This window comes from Rhinoraja longicauda, chromosome 34 (genome assembly GCF_053455715.1).
Source record: "Rhinoraja longicauda isolate Sanriku21f chromosome 34, sRhiLon1.1, whole genome shotgun sequence".
NCBI lineage: Eukaryota > Metazoa > Chordata > Chondrichthyes > Rajiformes > Arhynchobatidae > Rhinoraja > Rhinoraja longicauda.
Window position 1 is genome coordinate 6,375,573 of NC_135986.1, and position 15,107 is coordinate 6,390,679.

The 15,107-nt window shown below is 48.4% G+C and overlaps 1 protein-coding gene across 1 annotated transcript in view; it reads left to right on the plus strand.

The window, feature by feature from the left end:
• The window catches only part of epoa (erythropoietin a), a 65,073-nt gene extending 63,124 nt beyond the window's left edge, over positions 1-1,949 (plus strand). Inside the window, exon 5 of the mRNA XM_078427803.1 lies at positions 1,201-1,949. Within this exon, the coding sequence (XP_078283929.1) occupies positions 1,201-1,350 (150 nt within the window). The 3' untranslated portion in view covers positions 1,351-1,949. The remainder of the gene's footprint in view (positions 1-1,200) is intronic.
• Positions 1,950-15,107: the final 13,158 nt, after the last annotated feature.

A 15,107-nucleotide genomic window follows, 5' to 3' on the forward strand; every position in this document is an offset into this window, starting at 1 on the left:
ACAACGTGGTAATGGCGTGTTTGTGTAGAGGATGATAGTGTGTGTGTGTTATCAGTCTTCTCCTCTGTGCATTGGAAGAAAAGCATTTAAACTCCGATAATCTGCTTTGTGACTATTTCAAGCTATCCGCCATTTTAAGATCCCGATGGTTCACCTCATAATGTTTGAGGTGTTCTCTTCCCAGTCACCAGGGCTCCATTTCCAACACTCCATGCCCATTCAATAGGGCTCCATTTCACTCACCCCCTTTGCCACAGATGGCTGTGGAGTATAAGTCAATGGATATTTTCTAGGCAGGGATCGACTGATTCTTGATTAATAAGGGGGTCAGGGGTTATGGGGAGAAGGGCAGGAGAATGGGGTTGAGAGGGAAAGATAGATCAGCCACGATTGAATGGCAGAGTAGAATCAAACTTGTGGAATTCTCCGCCACAGAAGGCAGTGGAGGCCAATTCATTGGATGAATTTAAAAGAGAGTTAGATAGAGCTCTTTTGGGGCTAGTGGAATCAAGGGATATGGGGAGAAGGCAGGCACGGGTTACTGATTGTGGATGATCAGCCATGATCACAATGAATGGCGGTGCGTACAGGCTCGAAGGGCCAAATGGCCTCCTGCTGCACCCATTTTCTATGTTTCTATGGGCCGAATGGCCTAATTCTGTTCCTCTCACTTGTGTACAGCTGCAATTTCTTGTGTGCTTCAAATTGTTGCTTTCATGACTTGTACACACTGGAATTTAGAAGGATGAGAGGGGATCTTATCCAAACGTATAAGATTATTGAGGGGTTGGACACGTTAGAGGCAGGAAACATGTTCCCAATGTTGGGGGAGTCCAGAACCAGGGGCCACACACAGTTTAAGAATAAGCGGTAGGCCATTTAGAACTGAGATGAGGAAAAACTTTTTCAGTCAGAGAGTTGTGAATCTGTGGAATTCTCTGCCTCAGAGGGCAGTGGAGGCCAATTCTCTGAATGCGTTCAAGAGAGAGCTGGATAGAGCTCTTAAGGATAGCGGAGTCAGGGGGTATGGGGAGAAGGCAGGAACGGGGTACTGATTGAGAATGATCAGCCATGATCACATTGAATGGTGGTGCTGGCTCGAAGGGGCCGAATGGCCTCCTCCTGCACCTATTGTCCATTGTCTATTGTCTATTGTCTATTGTCTATGACACCTTGTGTGATGCTCTTGTTTCCATTCAGGTTGTCCTCAATGGGGAGCAGCCGACTGCACAGACCACCTTTAACAGCAGAACAGTGAGAACCATCTTCCACGTGTACCTAAACTTCTTGCAAGGGAAAGTCCGGTTGTTTTTCCTCGACACGGAAGCCTGTAACCTGGCCACGAGCTGACCCGTCTCCTGCACACTCGGAAGGAGCTTCACGTGCTAACTATACACTGTAACCTTCGCATAATAAAAGCACAAAAATGTATAGCAACAACAGGGAATAGCTGAGAGAGGGAGAAGACAAAACGAATGGGCTGTTTCCTTTGGGATATAACGGCGGACAGAAACGTTAACCAACCAGCTCTCGATGGACTTGACCAAAGACACTGTTAACCCAAGTGCTCAGGACTCGCAATGCTTTGAACTCAAAGGCAAGAGAAAGAGAGAGAGAGATTGAGAGATAAAGCTGGAGCCAATAACCCATTTGAATGTGACAATCCTCTCAGACTGAAAGTGTCTCGTTTATTGACGGCGTGGCCCGCTATCGAGGGCAACATTTTGTTCTGTAGAGTATTTGTGAATATGGGCCGTGAGATTTTAATGTCTATATATTTTTAGCTCTGTCACCCTATTAGACCTGAGGCCATTTTTATTGCTTGACTTGCGGATTAAAGTTCACTGGTAACCCGGTAGAAGTAAACACAAAGTGGACGACTTCAGTCGAAATGTTTTGTGAGGATGGTGAGTTCAATACTACCACAGAACATTAAACTATTCTATATATTTAAGCATATTTAAACGTCCTACCCCGGTTCCTGATTTTCAAACAATTCAATTTCTCATTCTTACACTCTGTAAGATGTGCTCGAACTGCTTTTAAGGGCGGCACGGTGGCGCAGCGGTAGAGTTGCTGCCTTACAGTGCCGAAGACCCGGGTTCGATCCTGACTACGGGTGCTGCCAACGCAGAGTTTTTACGTTCTCTCTGTGACTGGAATACACTGGAATTGAGAAGGATGAGAGATCTTATCGAAACGTATAAGATTATTAAGGGGTTGGACACGTTAGAGTGCAGGAAACATGTTCCCAATGTTGGGGGGAGTCCAGAACAAGGGCCACACACAGTTTAAGAATAAGGGGTAGGCCATTTAGAACTGAGATGAGGAAAAACTTTTTCAGTCAGAGTTGTGAATCTGTGGAATTCTCTGCCTCAGAAGGCAGTGGAGGCCAATTCTCTGAATGCATTCAAGAGAGAGCTGGATAGAGCTCTTAAGGATAGCGGAGTCAGGGGGTATGGGGAGAGGGCAGGAACGGGGTACTGATTGGGAATGATCAGCCGTGATCACATTGAATGGCGGTGCTGGCTCGAAGGGCCGAATGGCCTCCTCCTGCACCTATTGTCTATTGTCTATTGTGACCTGCGTGGGTTACCTGAGAAATTAGAGAATTCAACATGTGAGCTGCCCAAACGAAATTTGAGGTGCTGTTCCTCCAATTTGCACTAGGCCTCAGGCTGACAATGGAGGAGGCCCAGGACAGAAAGGTCAGTGTGGGAATGAGAAGGGGAGTTTGGCAACGGGGAGATTGCATAGGCCGAGGCGGACTGAGCACAAGTGTTCGGCGAAACGATTGCCCAGTCTGCGCTTGGTCTCACCAACATATATAGGAGCCCACACCTGGAATAATGGATACGGTAGATGGGGTTGGAGGAGGTGCAGGTGAACCTCTGCCTCACCTGAAAGGACTATCCAGGACTCCCTGGATGGAGTCGAGGATGGAGGTATGGGGACAGGTGTTGCACCTCCTGTGGTTGCAGGGGAAAGTACCTGGGGAGCGGTTGGTTTGGGAGGGAAGGGAGAGTTATGGAGGGAAGAGTCTCTGCGGAGACCACAAAGGGGTGGGGATGGGAAGATGTGGCTAGTGATGGGGTCCCGTTAGAGGCAGCGGAAATGTCAGAGGATGATGAGTTGCATGTCAGAGCTGCTGGGGTGAAAGGTGACAACCCAGGCGGCACGGTGGCGCAGCGGTAGAGTTGCTGCCTCACAGCGAATGCAGCGCCGGAGACTCAGGTTCGATCCTGACTACGGGTGCCATCTGTACGGAGTTTGTACGTTCTCCCCGTGACCTGCGTGGGTTTTCTCCAAAATCTTTGGTTTCCTCCCACACTCCAAAGACGTACAGGTTTGTAGGTTAATTGGCCGGGCAAATGTAAAAATTAAAAAAATTGTCCCTAGTGTGTGTAGGATAGTGTTAGTGTGCGGGGATCGCTGGGCGGCGCGGACTCGGTGGGCCGAAGGGCCTGTTTCCGCGCTGTATCTCATAGCTGTAGCCCATTTAGAACTGAGATGAGGAAGAACATTTTCAGTCAGAGAGTTGTGAATCTGTGGAATTCTCTGCCTCAGAAGGCAGTGGAGGCCAATTCTCTGAATGCATTCAAGAGAGAGCTGGATAGAGCTCTTAAGGATAGCGGAGTCAGGGGGTATGGGGAGAGGGCAGGAACGGGGTACTGATTGAGAATAATCAGCCATGAATGGCGGTGCTGGCTCGAAGGGCCGAATGGCCTCCTCCTGCACCGATTATCTATTATAACATATAACATATAACATATAACAACTACAGCATGGAAACAGGCCTGTCCGGCCCTACCAGTCCACGCCGACCATTCTCCCTGACCTAGTCTCATCTACCTGCACTCAGACCATAACCCTCCAATCCCCTCCTATCCATATACCTATCCAATTTACTCTTAAATAATAAAATCGAGCCAGCCTCCACCACTTCCACCGGAAGCCCATTCCATACAGCCACAACCCTCTGAGTAAAGAAGTTCCCCCTCATGTTACCCCTAAACCTTTGTCCCTCAATTCTGAAGCTATGTCCCCTTGTTGGAATCTTCCCCACTCTCAAAGGGAAAAGCCTACCCACGTCAACTCTGTCCGTCCCTCTCAAAATTTTAAAAACCTCTATCAAGTCCCCCCTCAACCTTCTACGCTCCAAAGAATAAAGACCCAACCTGTTCAACCTCTCTCTGTAGCCTAAGTGCTGAAACCCAGGCAACATTCTAGTAAATCTCCTCTGTACCCTCTCCATTTTGTCGATATCCTTCCTATAATTTGGCGACCAGAACTGCACACCATACTCCAGATTTGGCCTCACCAATGCCCTGTACAATTTCAACATTACATCCCAACTTCTATACTCGATGCTCTGATTTATAAAGGCAAGCATACCAAACGCCTTCTTCACCACCCTATCCACATGAGATTCCACCTTCAGGGAACAATGCACAGTTATTCCCAGATCCCTCTGTTCCACTGCATTCCTCAATTCCCTACCATTTACCCTGTACGTCCTATTTTGATTTGTCCTACCAAAATGCAGCACCTCACACTTATCAGCATTAAACTCCATCTGCCATCTTTCAGCCCACCCTTCCAAAAGGCCCAAGTCTCTCTGTAGACTTTGAAAATCTACCTCACTATCAACTACTCCACCTATCTTAGTATCATCTGCATATTTACTAATCCAATTTGCCACACCATCATCCAGATCATTAATGTAAATGACAAACAACAGTGGACCCAACACAGATCCTTGGGGCACTCCACTAGACACTGGCCTCCAACCTGACATACAATTGTCAACCGTTACCCTCTGGTATCTCCCATTCAGCCATTGTTGAATCCATCTTGCAACCTCACTATTAATACCCAACGATTTAACCTTCTTAATCAACCTTCCATGTGGAACCTTGTCAAATGCCTTACTGAAGTCCATATAGACAACATCCACAGCCTTGCCCTTATCAATTTCCCTGGTAACCTCTTCAAAAAATTCAAGAAGATTAGTCAAACATGACCTTCCAGGCACAAATCCATGTTGACTGTTTCTAATCAGGCCTTGATTATCCAAATAATTATATATATTGTCCCTAAGTATCTTTTCCATTAATTTTCCCACCACAGACGTCAAACTAATAGGTCTATAATTGCTAGGTTTACTTTTAGAACCTTTTTTAAACAAAGGCACAACATGCGCAATGCGCCAATCTTCCGGCACCATCCCTGTTTCTAATGACGTTTGAAATATTTCCGTCATAGCCCCTGCTATTTCTGCACTAACTTCCCTCAATGTCCTAGGGAATATCCTATCCTATTGTCTATTGAAACAGGCCCTTCGGCCCACCGGGTCCACGCCGCCCAGCGATCCCCGCATCCTATACATTGGGGACAATTTACAATTCTTACCCAAGCCAATCAACCCACAAACGCGCACGTCTTTGGAGTGTGGGACGAAACCGGAGCACCCGGAGAAATCCCAAGCGGTTACAGGGAGAACGTGCAAACTCCGTACAGACACCGCCCGTGGTCAGGATCGAACCCGGGTCTCTGGCGCTGTGAGGCAGCAACTCTACCGCTGGGCCACCGTGCTGGCCAATTCCTGTTGCGTGCTTTCAGGAGGGATGGTTTACACTTCCAATGGGTAAATGTCTGAAGTTTACTCACCCACCCACGCAGGCAGTGAGCCGATCGTCACATCTTTGGTTTAGTTTAACATCGAAGATAGGCCCAAAATGCTGGAGTATCTCGGCGGGTCAGGCAGCATCCCTGGAGAGAAGGAATGGGTGACGTTTCGGGTCGAGACCCTTCTTCAGAATGAGAGTCAGGGGAGAGGGGAACTAGTAGATAGAGTCAGAGTGATACAATGTGGAAACAGGCCCTTCGACCCAACTTGACCACACCTGCCAACATGTCTCAGCTACACTAGTCCCACCTGCCTGCATTTGGTCCATATCCCTCCAAACTTGTCCCATCCATGTACCTGTCCAAATGTTTCTTAAACGTTGCAATGGTACCGGCCTCAACTACCTCCTCTGGCAGCTCAGTGTAAGAAAATAACTGCAGATGCTGGTACAAATCGAAGGTATTAATTCACAAAATGCTGGAGTAACTCAGCGGGTCAGGCAGCATCTCGGGAGAGAAGGAATGGGCGACGTTTCGGGTCGAGACCCTTCCCCAGACTGCAGGCAATTTCCAAGAAAGCAGACGTGGCTGTGGTAGCGAGTCTGTGTCCAAAATGTGGTCGTAGAGCAGGAGAAATCACAGAGGGGGTAGCAGCGAGAGAGCATGATGCTAAACCCTCGTCGAAGAGAGGAGGAGAACGTCTTCAAAGTGGACATGCCTTGAGGAGAAATCGCAGTGTGGAGCAACGGGTAGCGTGAGAAAATAACTGCAGATGCTGGTACAAATGGAAGGTATGTATTCACAAAAATGCTGGAGTAACTCAGCAGGTCAGGCAGCATGTCAGGAGAGAAGGAATGGGCGACGTTTCGGGTCGAGACCCTTGTTCAGACTGACTCTGGCAGCTCGTTCCATACACCCACCCCCCCTAGTTTAGTTTAGTTTAAAACTAGTTTTAGTTTTAATTTTAGTTCTAAACTAAAACTAAAGATGTGGACCTCGGCTCACTGCTTGTATAAGAAAATAACTGCAGATGCTGGTACAAATCGATTTATTCACAAAATGCTGGAGTAACTCAGCAGGTCAGGCAGCATCTCAGGAGAGAAGGAATGGGTGACGTTTCGGGTCGAGACCCTTCTTCAGACTGATGTCAGGGGGGCGGGACAAAGGAAGGATATAGGTGGAGACAGGAAGATAGAGGGAGATCTGGGAAGGAGGAGGGGAAGGGAGGGACAGAGGAACTATCTAAAGTTGGAGAAGTCGATGTTCATACCACTGGGCTGCAAACTGCCCAGGCGAAATATGAGGTGCTGTTCCTCCAATTTCCGGTGGGCCTCACGATGGCACTGGAGGAGGCCCATGACAGAAACGTCAGACTTGGAATGGGAGGGGGAGTTGAAGTGCTCGGCCACTGGGAGATCAGTTTGGTTAATGCGGACCGAGCGCAGGTGTTGAGCGAAGCGATCGCCGAGCCTGCGCTTGGTTTCGCCGATGTAAATAAGTTGACATCTGGAGCAGCGGATGCAATAGATGAGGTTGGAGGAGGTGCAGGTGAACCTCTGTCTCACTCCTTGTGTTGGCACTGTGTATATTTTGGACATTTCCCCGCTGGATGTTTAGGGAGGATCTGCCTTGCATTTGAAAGGGCTCCGGGATGGTATTGCATTGACATTCAAGGTCGATTCAAACCCATTTGCCAAGACCCACATGTTTAGTTTAGTTTAGAACTAAACTGAACTAAAATAAACTAGACGATGGAACCCTTGTTAGACAATGTCTTTGGTTTCGACAGAGCCTCTTTGGCAATGGGAATTGTTGTAGAGCAGCAGATTATTGTTCTCAAGTTACAATAGACAATAGGTGCAGGAGGAGGCCATTCGGCCCTTCGAGCCAGCACCGCCATTCAATGTGATCACGGCCGATCATTCTCAATCAGTACCCCGTTCCTGCCTTCTCCCCATACCCCCTGACTCCGCTATCCTTAAGAGCTCTATCCAGCTCTCTCTTGAATGCATTCAGAGAATTGGCCTCCACTGCCTTCTGAGGCAGAGAATTCCACAGATTCACAACTCTCTGACTGAAAAAGTTTTTCCTCATCTCCGTTCTAAATGGCCTACCCCTTATTCTTAAACTGTGTGTGGCCCCTTGTTCTGGACTCCCCCAACATTGGGAACATGGGGCCACAGTTTAAGAATAAGGGGTAGGCCATTTAGAACGGAGATGAGGAAGAACTTTTTCAGTCAGATAGTGGTGAAGGTGTGGAATTCTCTGCCTCAGAAGGCAGTGGAGGCCAGTTCGTTGGATGCTTTCAAGAGAGAGCTGGATAGAGCTCTTAAGGATAGTGGAGTGAGGGGGTATGGGGAGAAGGCAGGAACGGGGTACTAATTGAGAGTGATCAGCCATGATCGCATTGAATGGCGGTGCTGGCTCGAAGGGCTGATTGGCCTACTCCTGCACCTATTGTCTATTGTCTATTGTTTCCTGCCTCTAACGTGTCCAACCCCTTAATAATCTTATACGTTTCGATAAGATCCCCTCTCATCCTTCTAAATTCCAGTGTGTACAAGCCTAGTCGCTCCAGTCTTTCAACCTATGACAGTCCCGCCATTCCAGGAATCAACCTAGTAAACCTACGCTGCACGCCCTCAATAACGAGAATATCCTTCCACAAATTTGGAGACCAAAACTGCACACAGTACTCCAGGTGCGGTCTCACTGGGGCCCTGTACAACTCTTTTCTCCTATACTTAACTCCCTGCATCTTACAAATCCCTGCATCTTTAGTTTCTTGTGTCTCCTAAACTAAACGAAATTAAACTAAACGAAAGATGTGGGTCTTGGGAAATCGGTTCAAATTAGCCTCAAATGCCAATGCAACACCTTCTCGTAACCCTTTCAAATGCAAGCCAAACCCGCCCGAAACAGAGAGTTGGAATAGTTTTGATCCTGTGCCCTTCGTTCAATGGTTAGGTAAATACGACCTGTGCTCTTTATGGGAAGTGTTACTGTTTGCAGACCGCGTCTGTCTTTTCTGTAATCCACTTCAAATGCAAGCGGCGGCCTTGGGTTTGCGTTCGATTGCCTCAGACCCTGGAAGAGAGTTGGGTCATTCGGTGGCGCCGACGAGAAGTCTGTGCGGTCGTCCCAGAGATAGCACCACAAAGGAGACGAACCGGGAAAACACGAGAGGCGCCCGATGCTGGAACTGCGAGCGAGAGAACAAAAAACCAGACTGCCGGAGGAACTCAGCGGGTCAGGCAGCGTCTGTGGAGGGAAGTGGACAGACAACATTTCAGGGAGTACGGAGAAGGTTCACCAGATTGATCCCTGGGATGGCAGGACTTTCATATGAAGAAAGACAGGATAGACTCGGCTTGTACTCGCTGGAATTTAGAAGACTGAGGGGGGGATCTTATTGAAACATATAAAATTCTTAAGGGGTTGGAGAGGCTAGATTGTTCCCGATGTTGGGGAAGTCCAGAACCAGGGATCAGAGCTTACGGATAAGGGGGAAGTCTTTTAGGACCGAGATGAGAAAACATTTCTTCACACAGAGAGTGGTGAGTCTGTGGAATTCTCTGCCACAGAGGGTAGTTGAGGCCAGTTCATTGGCTATATTTAAGAGGGAGTTAGATGTGGCCCTTGTGGCTAAAGGGATCAGGGGGTATGGAGAGAAGGCAGGTACAGGCTACTGAGCTGGATGATCAGCCATGATCATATTGAATGGCGGTGCAGGCTCGAAGGGCCGAAGGGCCGAATGGCCTACTCCTGCACCTATTTTCTATGTTTCTTTGTTTCTAGGTCGGGACCACTCTGTAGATGGATGTTAGAGAGGGGTGAGGGGAAGGGGTGTGGCAAGTGATAGGTGGATACAGGTGAGATGGGGTAGGTTAGCAGATGAGTCAGGGTGAGATGGGTGGAGATAGTAACCGATGCTGCAGGTGAGAAGGCAAAAAGGTTTAGATCTTTTAGGTCTAGGAGCAAAATTAGGCATTCGGCCCATCTAGCCTACACCACCATTCAATCATAGGCAAACTTTAATTTATATGCTGTAACTGTAATTCTTTTTTTTTGCACAATCCGCAGGCATTGCCACTTTCATTTCACTGCATATCGTGTATGTGTATGTGACAAATAAACTTGACTTGACTAGACGGGAGTAGGCCATTCAGCCCTTCGAGCCAGCACCGCCATGGCTGATCTATCTCTCCCTCCCAACCCCATTCTCCTGCCTTCTCCCCATAACCCTTGACACCCGCACTAATCAAGAATTAATAGACAATAGACAATAGGTGCAGGAGGAGGCCATTCGGCCCTTCGAGCCAGCACCGCCATTCAATATGATCATGGCTGATCATTCTCAATCAGTACCCCGTTCCTGCTTTCTCCCCGTACCCCCTGACTCCGCAATCCTTAAGAGCTCTATCTAGCTCTCTCTTGAAAGTATTCAGAGAATTGGCCTCCACTGCCCTCAGAGGCAGAGAATTCCACAGATTCACAACTCTCTGACTAAAAAAGTTTTTCCTCATCTCCGTTCTAAATGGCCTACCCCTTATTCTTAAACTGTGGCCCCTGGTTCTGGACTCCCCCAACATTGGGAACATGTTTCCTGCCTCTAACATGTCCAACCCCTTAATAATCTTATACGTTTCGATAAGATCCCTTCTCATCCTTCTAAATTCCAGTGTATACAAACCTAGTTGCTCCAGTCTTTCAACATATGACAGTCCCGCCATTCCGGGAATTAACCTAGTAAACCTACGCTGCACGCCCTGAATAGCAAGAATATCCTTCCTCAAATTTGGAGAGCAAAACTGCACACAGTACTCCAGGTGCGGTCTCACTGGGGCCCTGTACAACTGCAGAAGGACCTCTTTGCTCCTATACTCAACTCCTCTTGTTATGAAGGCCAACATTCCAGTGGCTTTCTTCACTGCCTGCTGTACCTGCATGCATCCCTTCAGTGACTGATGCATTAGGACACCCAGATCACGTTGTACGTCCCCTTTTCCTAACTTGAAACCATTCAAATAATAATCTGCCTTCCTATTCTTACCACCAAAGTGGATAACCTCACACTTATCTACATTAAACTGCATCTGCCATGCATCCGCCCACTCACACAACCTGTCTAAGTCACCCTGCAACTTCATAGCATCTTCTTCACAGTTCACACTGCCACCTAGCTTTGTATCATCGGCAAATTTGCTAATGGTACTTTTAATCCCTTCATCCAAGTCATTGAAATTTGCTAATGGTACTTTTAATCCCTTCATCCAAGATATTGTAAATAGCTGCGGTCCCAACACCGAGCCTTGCGGTACCCCACTAGTCACTGCCTGCCATTCTGAAAGGGACCCATTTATCCCCACTCTTTGCTTTCTGTCTGTCAACCAACTTTCTATCCATGTCAGTACCCTACCTCCAATACCATGTGCTCTAATTTTGCCCACCAATCTCCTATGTGGGACCTTGTCGAAGGCTTTCTGAAAGTCAAGGTACACCACATCCACCGGATCTCCCCTGTCAATTTTCCTAGTTACATCCTCAAAAAATTCCAGTAGATTAGTCAAGCACGATTTCCCCTTCGTAAATCCATGCTGACTCGGAACGATCCTGTTACTGCGATCCAAATGCTGCGCAATTTCGTCTTTTATAATAGATCCATCCATCTCAGCCTTAAAACTATCCACTGACTTGGCCTCCACTGAATCCCACAGATTCACCGCCCTCTGACTAACAAAATTCCCCCTCATCTTTCTAAAGGTACGTCCTTTTATTCAGCTGTGGCCTCTGGTTCGAGACTCTCCAACTAGTAGAAACACCCTCTCATCATCCATTCTATCCAGGCCTTTCACTATTCGATAAGTCCGATAAGGGAGGAATGTGGGGAGTAAAATGTGGAAACAGAGGGAAGGATCTTTACCTCTAGCGTTAAAAACAGGCCCTTCGGCCAAAAACGGCGTTAAAAACAGGCCCTTCGGCCGACCATGTCCGTGCCGACCAGCGATCACACCGTACACGAGCACTATCCCACACACTAGGGGCAATTTACAGAAGCCAATTAACCTACAAATCTGTACGTCTTTGGAGAGTGGGAGGAAACCGGATCACCTGGGAAAAATCCCATGCAGGTCACGGGGAGAACGTACAAACTCCGTACAGACGGCGCCCGTGGTCGGGATCAAACCCGGCGCTGTGAGGCAGCAACTCTACCGCTGTCCTGAAGAGTATTGAGTAGAAGGGAACGGAGAAGGAAAGAAACGAGGGGCGCTGTAGGGAGGAGTGGGAGATATGAGGTTGGAAGAAGGGACAGGAACTGAATGACGGGGTTGGGGGAAGTGGAATTAATAGAGGGAGAGGCGTGGGGGTGAACCGATCACCAACCAGGCATCGTCCTGATAGATTCAGCATTCTGACGTCAGGATTGTGGGCCATACTATACCATGGAAGGAACAAAAATGATGCAATGCTGGAGTAACCCAGCGGGTCAGGCAGCATCAAGTTAGGAAAAGGGGACGTACAACGAGATCTGGGTGTCCTAGTGCATCAGTCACTGAAAGGAAGCATGCAGGTACAGCAGGCGGTGAAGAAAGCCAATGGAATGTTGGCCTTCATAACAAGAGGAGTTGAGTATAGGAGCAAAGAGGTCCTTCTGCAGTTGTACAGGGCCCTAGTGAGACCGCAGCTGGAGTACTGTGTGCAGTTTTGGTCTCCAAATTTGAGGAAGGATATTCTTGCTATTGAGGGCGTGCAGCGTAAGTTCACGTGGTTAATTCCCGGAATGGCGGGACTGTCATATGTTGAAAGACTGGAGCGGCTAGGCTTGTATACACTGGAATTTAGAAGGATGAGAGGGGATCTTATCGAAACATTTAAGATTATTAAGGGGTTGGACACGTTAGAGGCAGGAAACATGTTCCCAATGTTGGGGGAGTCCAGAACCAGGGGCCACAGTTTAAGAATAAGGGGTAGGCCATTTAGAACGGAGATGAAGAAAAACTTTTTCAGTCAGAGAGTTGTAAATGTGTGGAATTCACTGCCTCAGAAGGCAGTGGAGGCCAATTCTCTGAATGCATTCAAGAGAGAGCTAGATAGAGCTCTTAATGATAGCGGAGTCAGGGGGTATGGGGAGAAGGCAGGAACGGGGTACTGATTGAGAATGATCAGCCATGATCACATTGAATGGCGGTGCTGGCTCGAAGGGCCGAATGGCCTCCTCCTGCACCTATTGCCTATTGTCTATAACAGAGGCATTAGCTTGATCTCTCTAATTTTTATGCATCATTCATGTAAATTGTGGAGAACATGGATAGGTGACGTTTCACAGAGTGCTGGAGTAACTCAGTGGGTCAGGCAGCATCTGTGGAGAACATGGATAGGTGACGTTTCACAGAGTGCTGGAGTAACTCAGTGGGTCAGGCAGCATCTCTGGGGAACGTGGATAGGTGACGTTTTGGGTCGGGACCCTCCAGCTTTCGCCTCCCTCCTCCCCCACCACAATCAGTCTGAAGAAGCTTTTGTGTCTTTTATTCCCCTCTCTAAATAAGCACTGATGATGTTCAGGAGTTGAACTGATGTTGTTTCTACAGCACCCTCTACTGGACAGCAGTGGTACTGAAGGTCAAAGAGTGGGGATGACAATAGACAATAGACAATAGACAATAGACAATAGGTGCAGGAGGAGGCCATTCGTCCCTTCGAGCCTGTACGCACCGCCATTCAATGTGATCATGGCTGATCATTCTCAATCAGTACCCCGTTCCTGCCCTCTCCCCATACCCCCTGACTCCGCTATCCTTAAGAGCTCTATCTAGCTCTCTCTTGAATGCATTCAGAGAATTGGCCTCCACTGCCTTCTGAGGCAGAGAATTCCACAGATTCACAACTCTCTGACTGAAAATGTTTATCTTCATCTCAGTTCCAAATGGCCTACCCCTTATTCTTAAACTGTGTGGCCCCTTGTTCTGGACTCCCCCAACATTGGGAACATGTTTCCTGCCTCTAACGTGTCCAACCCCTTAATAATTCTTTATAGTCATACTAGACAAAGTGGACCCGTTGGGCCCAAAGCTCTCCTGCATTGGTGCAGCACCCTGTCCTCCCCCACCCCTCCCCTCTCTCCTCAACCGCCCCCTCCCCTCTACCTTCTCCCCCACTCCCCCTTCCCCCTCCCTCCTCCCTCCTCCTCTCCCCCTCCCCTCCTTTTAAACTTTCAAATGTGAATAACTGAAAAAATATAACACCAATTTCAATAAGACTACTTGCATTATCACTAAAGTGACAATGGTGAGTAAGGTGGGCCTAAAGTTGTCGCGCTATCGTGCACCATTTTGGCTGAAGTTCAGTCACAAACAAGATTACAAACGAGAGTTTTAGTATATAGATGTCGCGAAACGGAACGATTAAATTCTTACTTGCAACAGCACAACGTTAGATAGAGCTCCTGGGGCTGGTGGAATCAAGGGATATGGGGAGAAGGCAGGCACGGGTTACTGATTGTGGATGATCAGCCATGATCACAATGAATGGCTGAATGAATACTCCAGCATTTAGTGAACTGAGATGCTGCCTGACCTGCTGAGTTACTCCAGCAGTTTATGAACTGAGATGCTGCCTGACCCGCTGAGTTACTCCAGCATTTTGTGAATAAATACCTTCGGTTTGTACCAGCATCTGCAGTTATTTTCTTACACAATGAATGGCGGTGCTGGCTCGAAGGGCCGAATGGCCTCCTCCTGCACCTATTGTCTATGTTTCTAAGTATGTGAACATAGTACGCAGTAGATACCAGAATATACAACAAAAAGTTAAATAAATTAGTAAAAAAACAATATACGGTAAATCCTCGTTTATACGGAACTTTTCATAACGGATTTCGGTTATAACGGGCGGACCTGACGATCTTCACCACCAAAGCCACCCCTGGCTTGTTCCTGCCCTGCTGCTTCCAGGCCAGACCTACTGCATCCACCGCCGGCCCACACACCTTCCTCGGCCGGTTCCAGGCCGTGCCAGCCACCACCACGCCACCGCCCACGACCGTTGCCCCGGCCGATCCTCGCCTCTCCCCCCGGCTGCCAGCATCCTGAGGCCTTCAACTCACCTGGACTCCAGGCCCAGTTCCAGACCAAGAGTCCGAAGGAGGGTCTTGACCCAAAAGCTCACCCATTCATATTCTCCAGAGATGGTGCCTGACCTGCTGAGTTACTCCAGGTAGGTACCAACGCAGCAACATTTGAGAAACATTTAGACATGGATAGGACAGATTTAGAGGGATACTAGACCAAGTGGACCCGTTGGGGCCAAAACTCTCTCTCCCCTCCCCCTCCCCCCTCCACTCCCCCATCCCCTCTCCCCATCCTTCCCCTCCCCCCTTTCCCCTCCCACTCCATTCCCCTCAACCCCCCCTCCTTCCCCTCCCTCCCTCCCCTCCCTTCCCCCTCCCACTCACTCCCCCTTCCCCTCCCCCCTCCACTCCC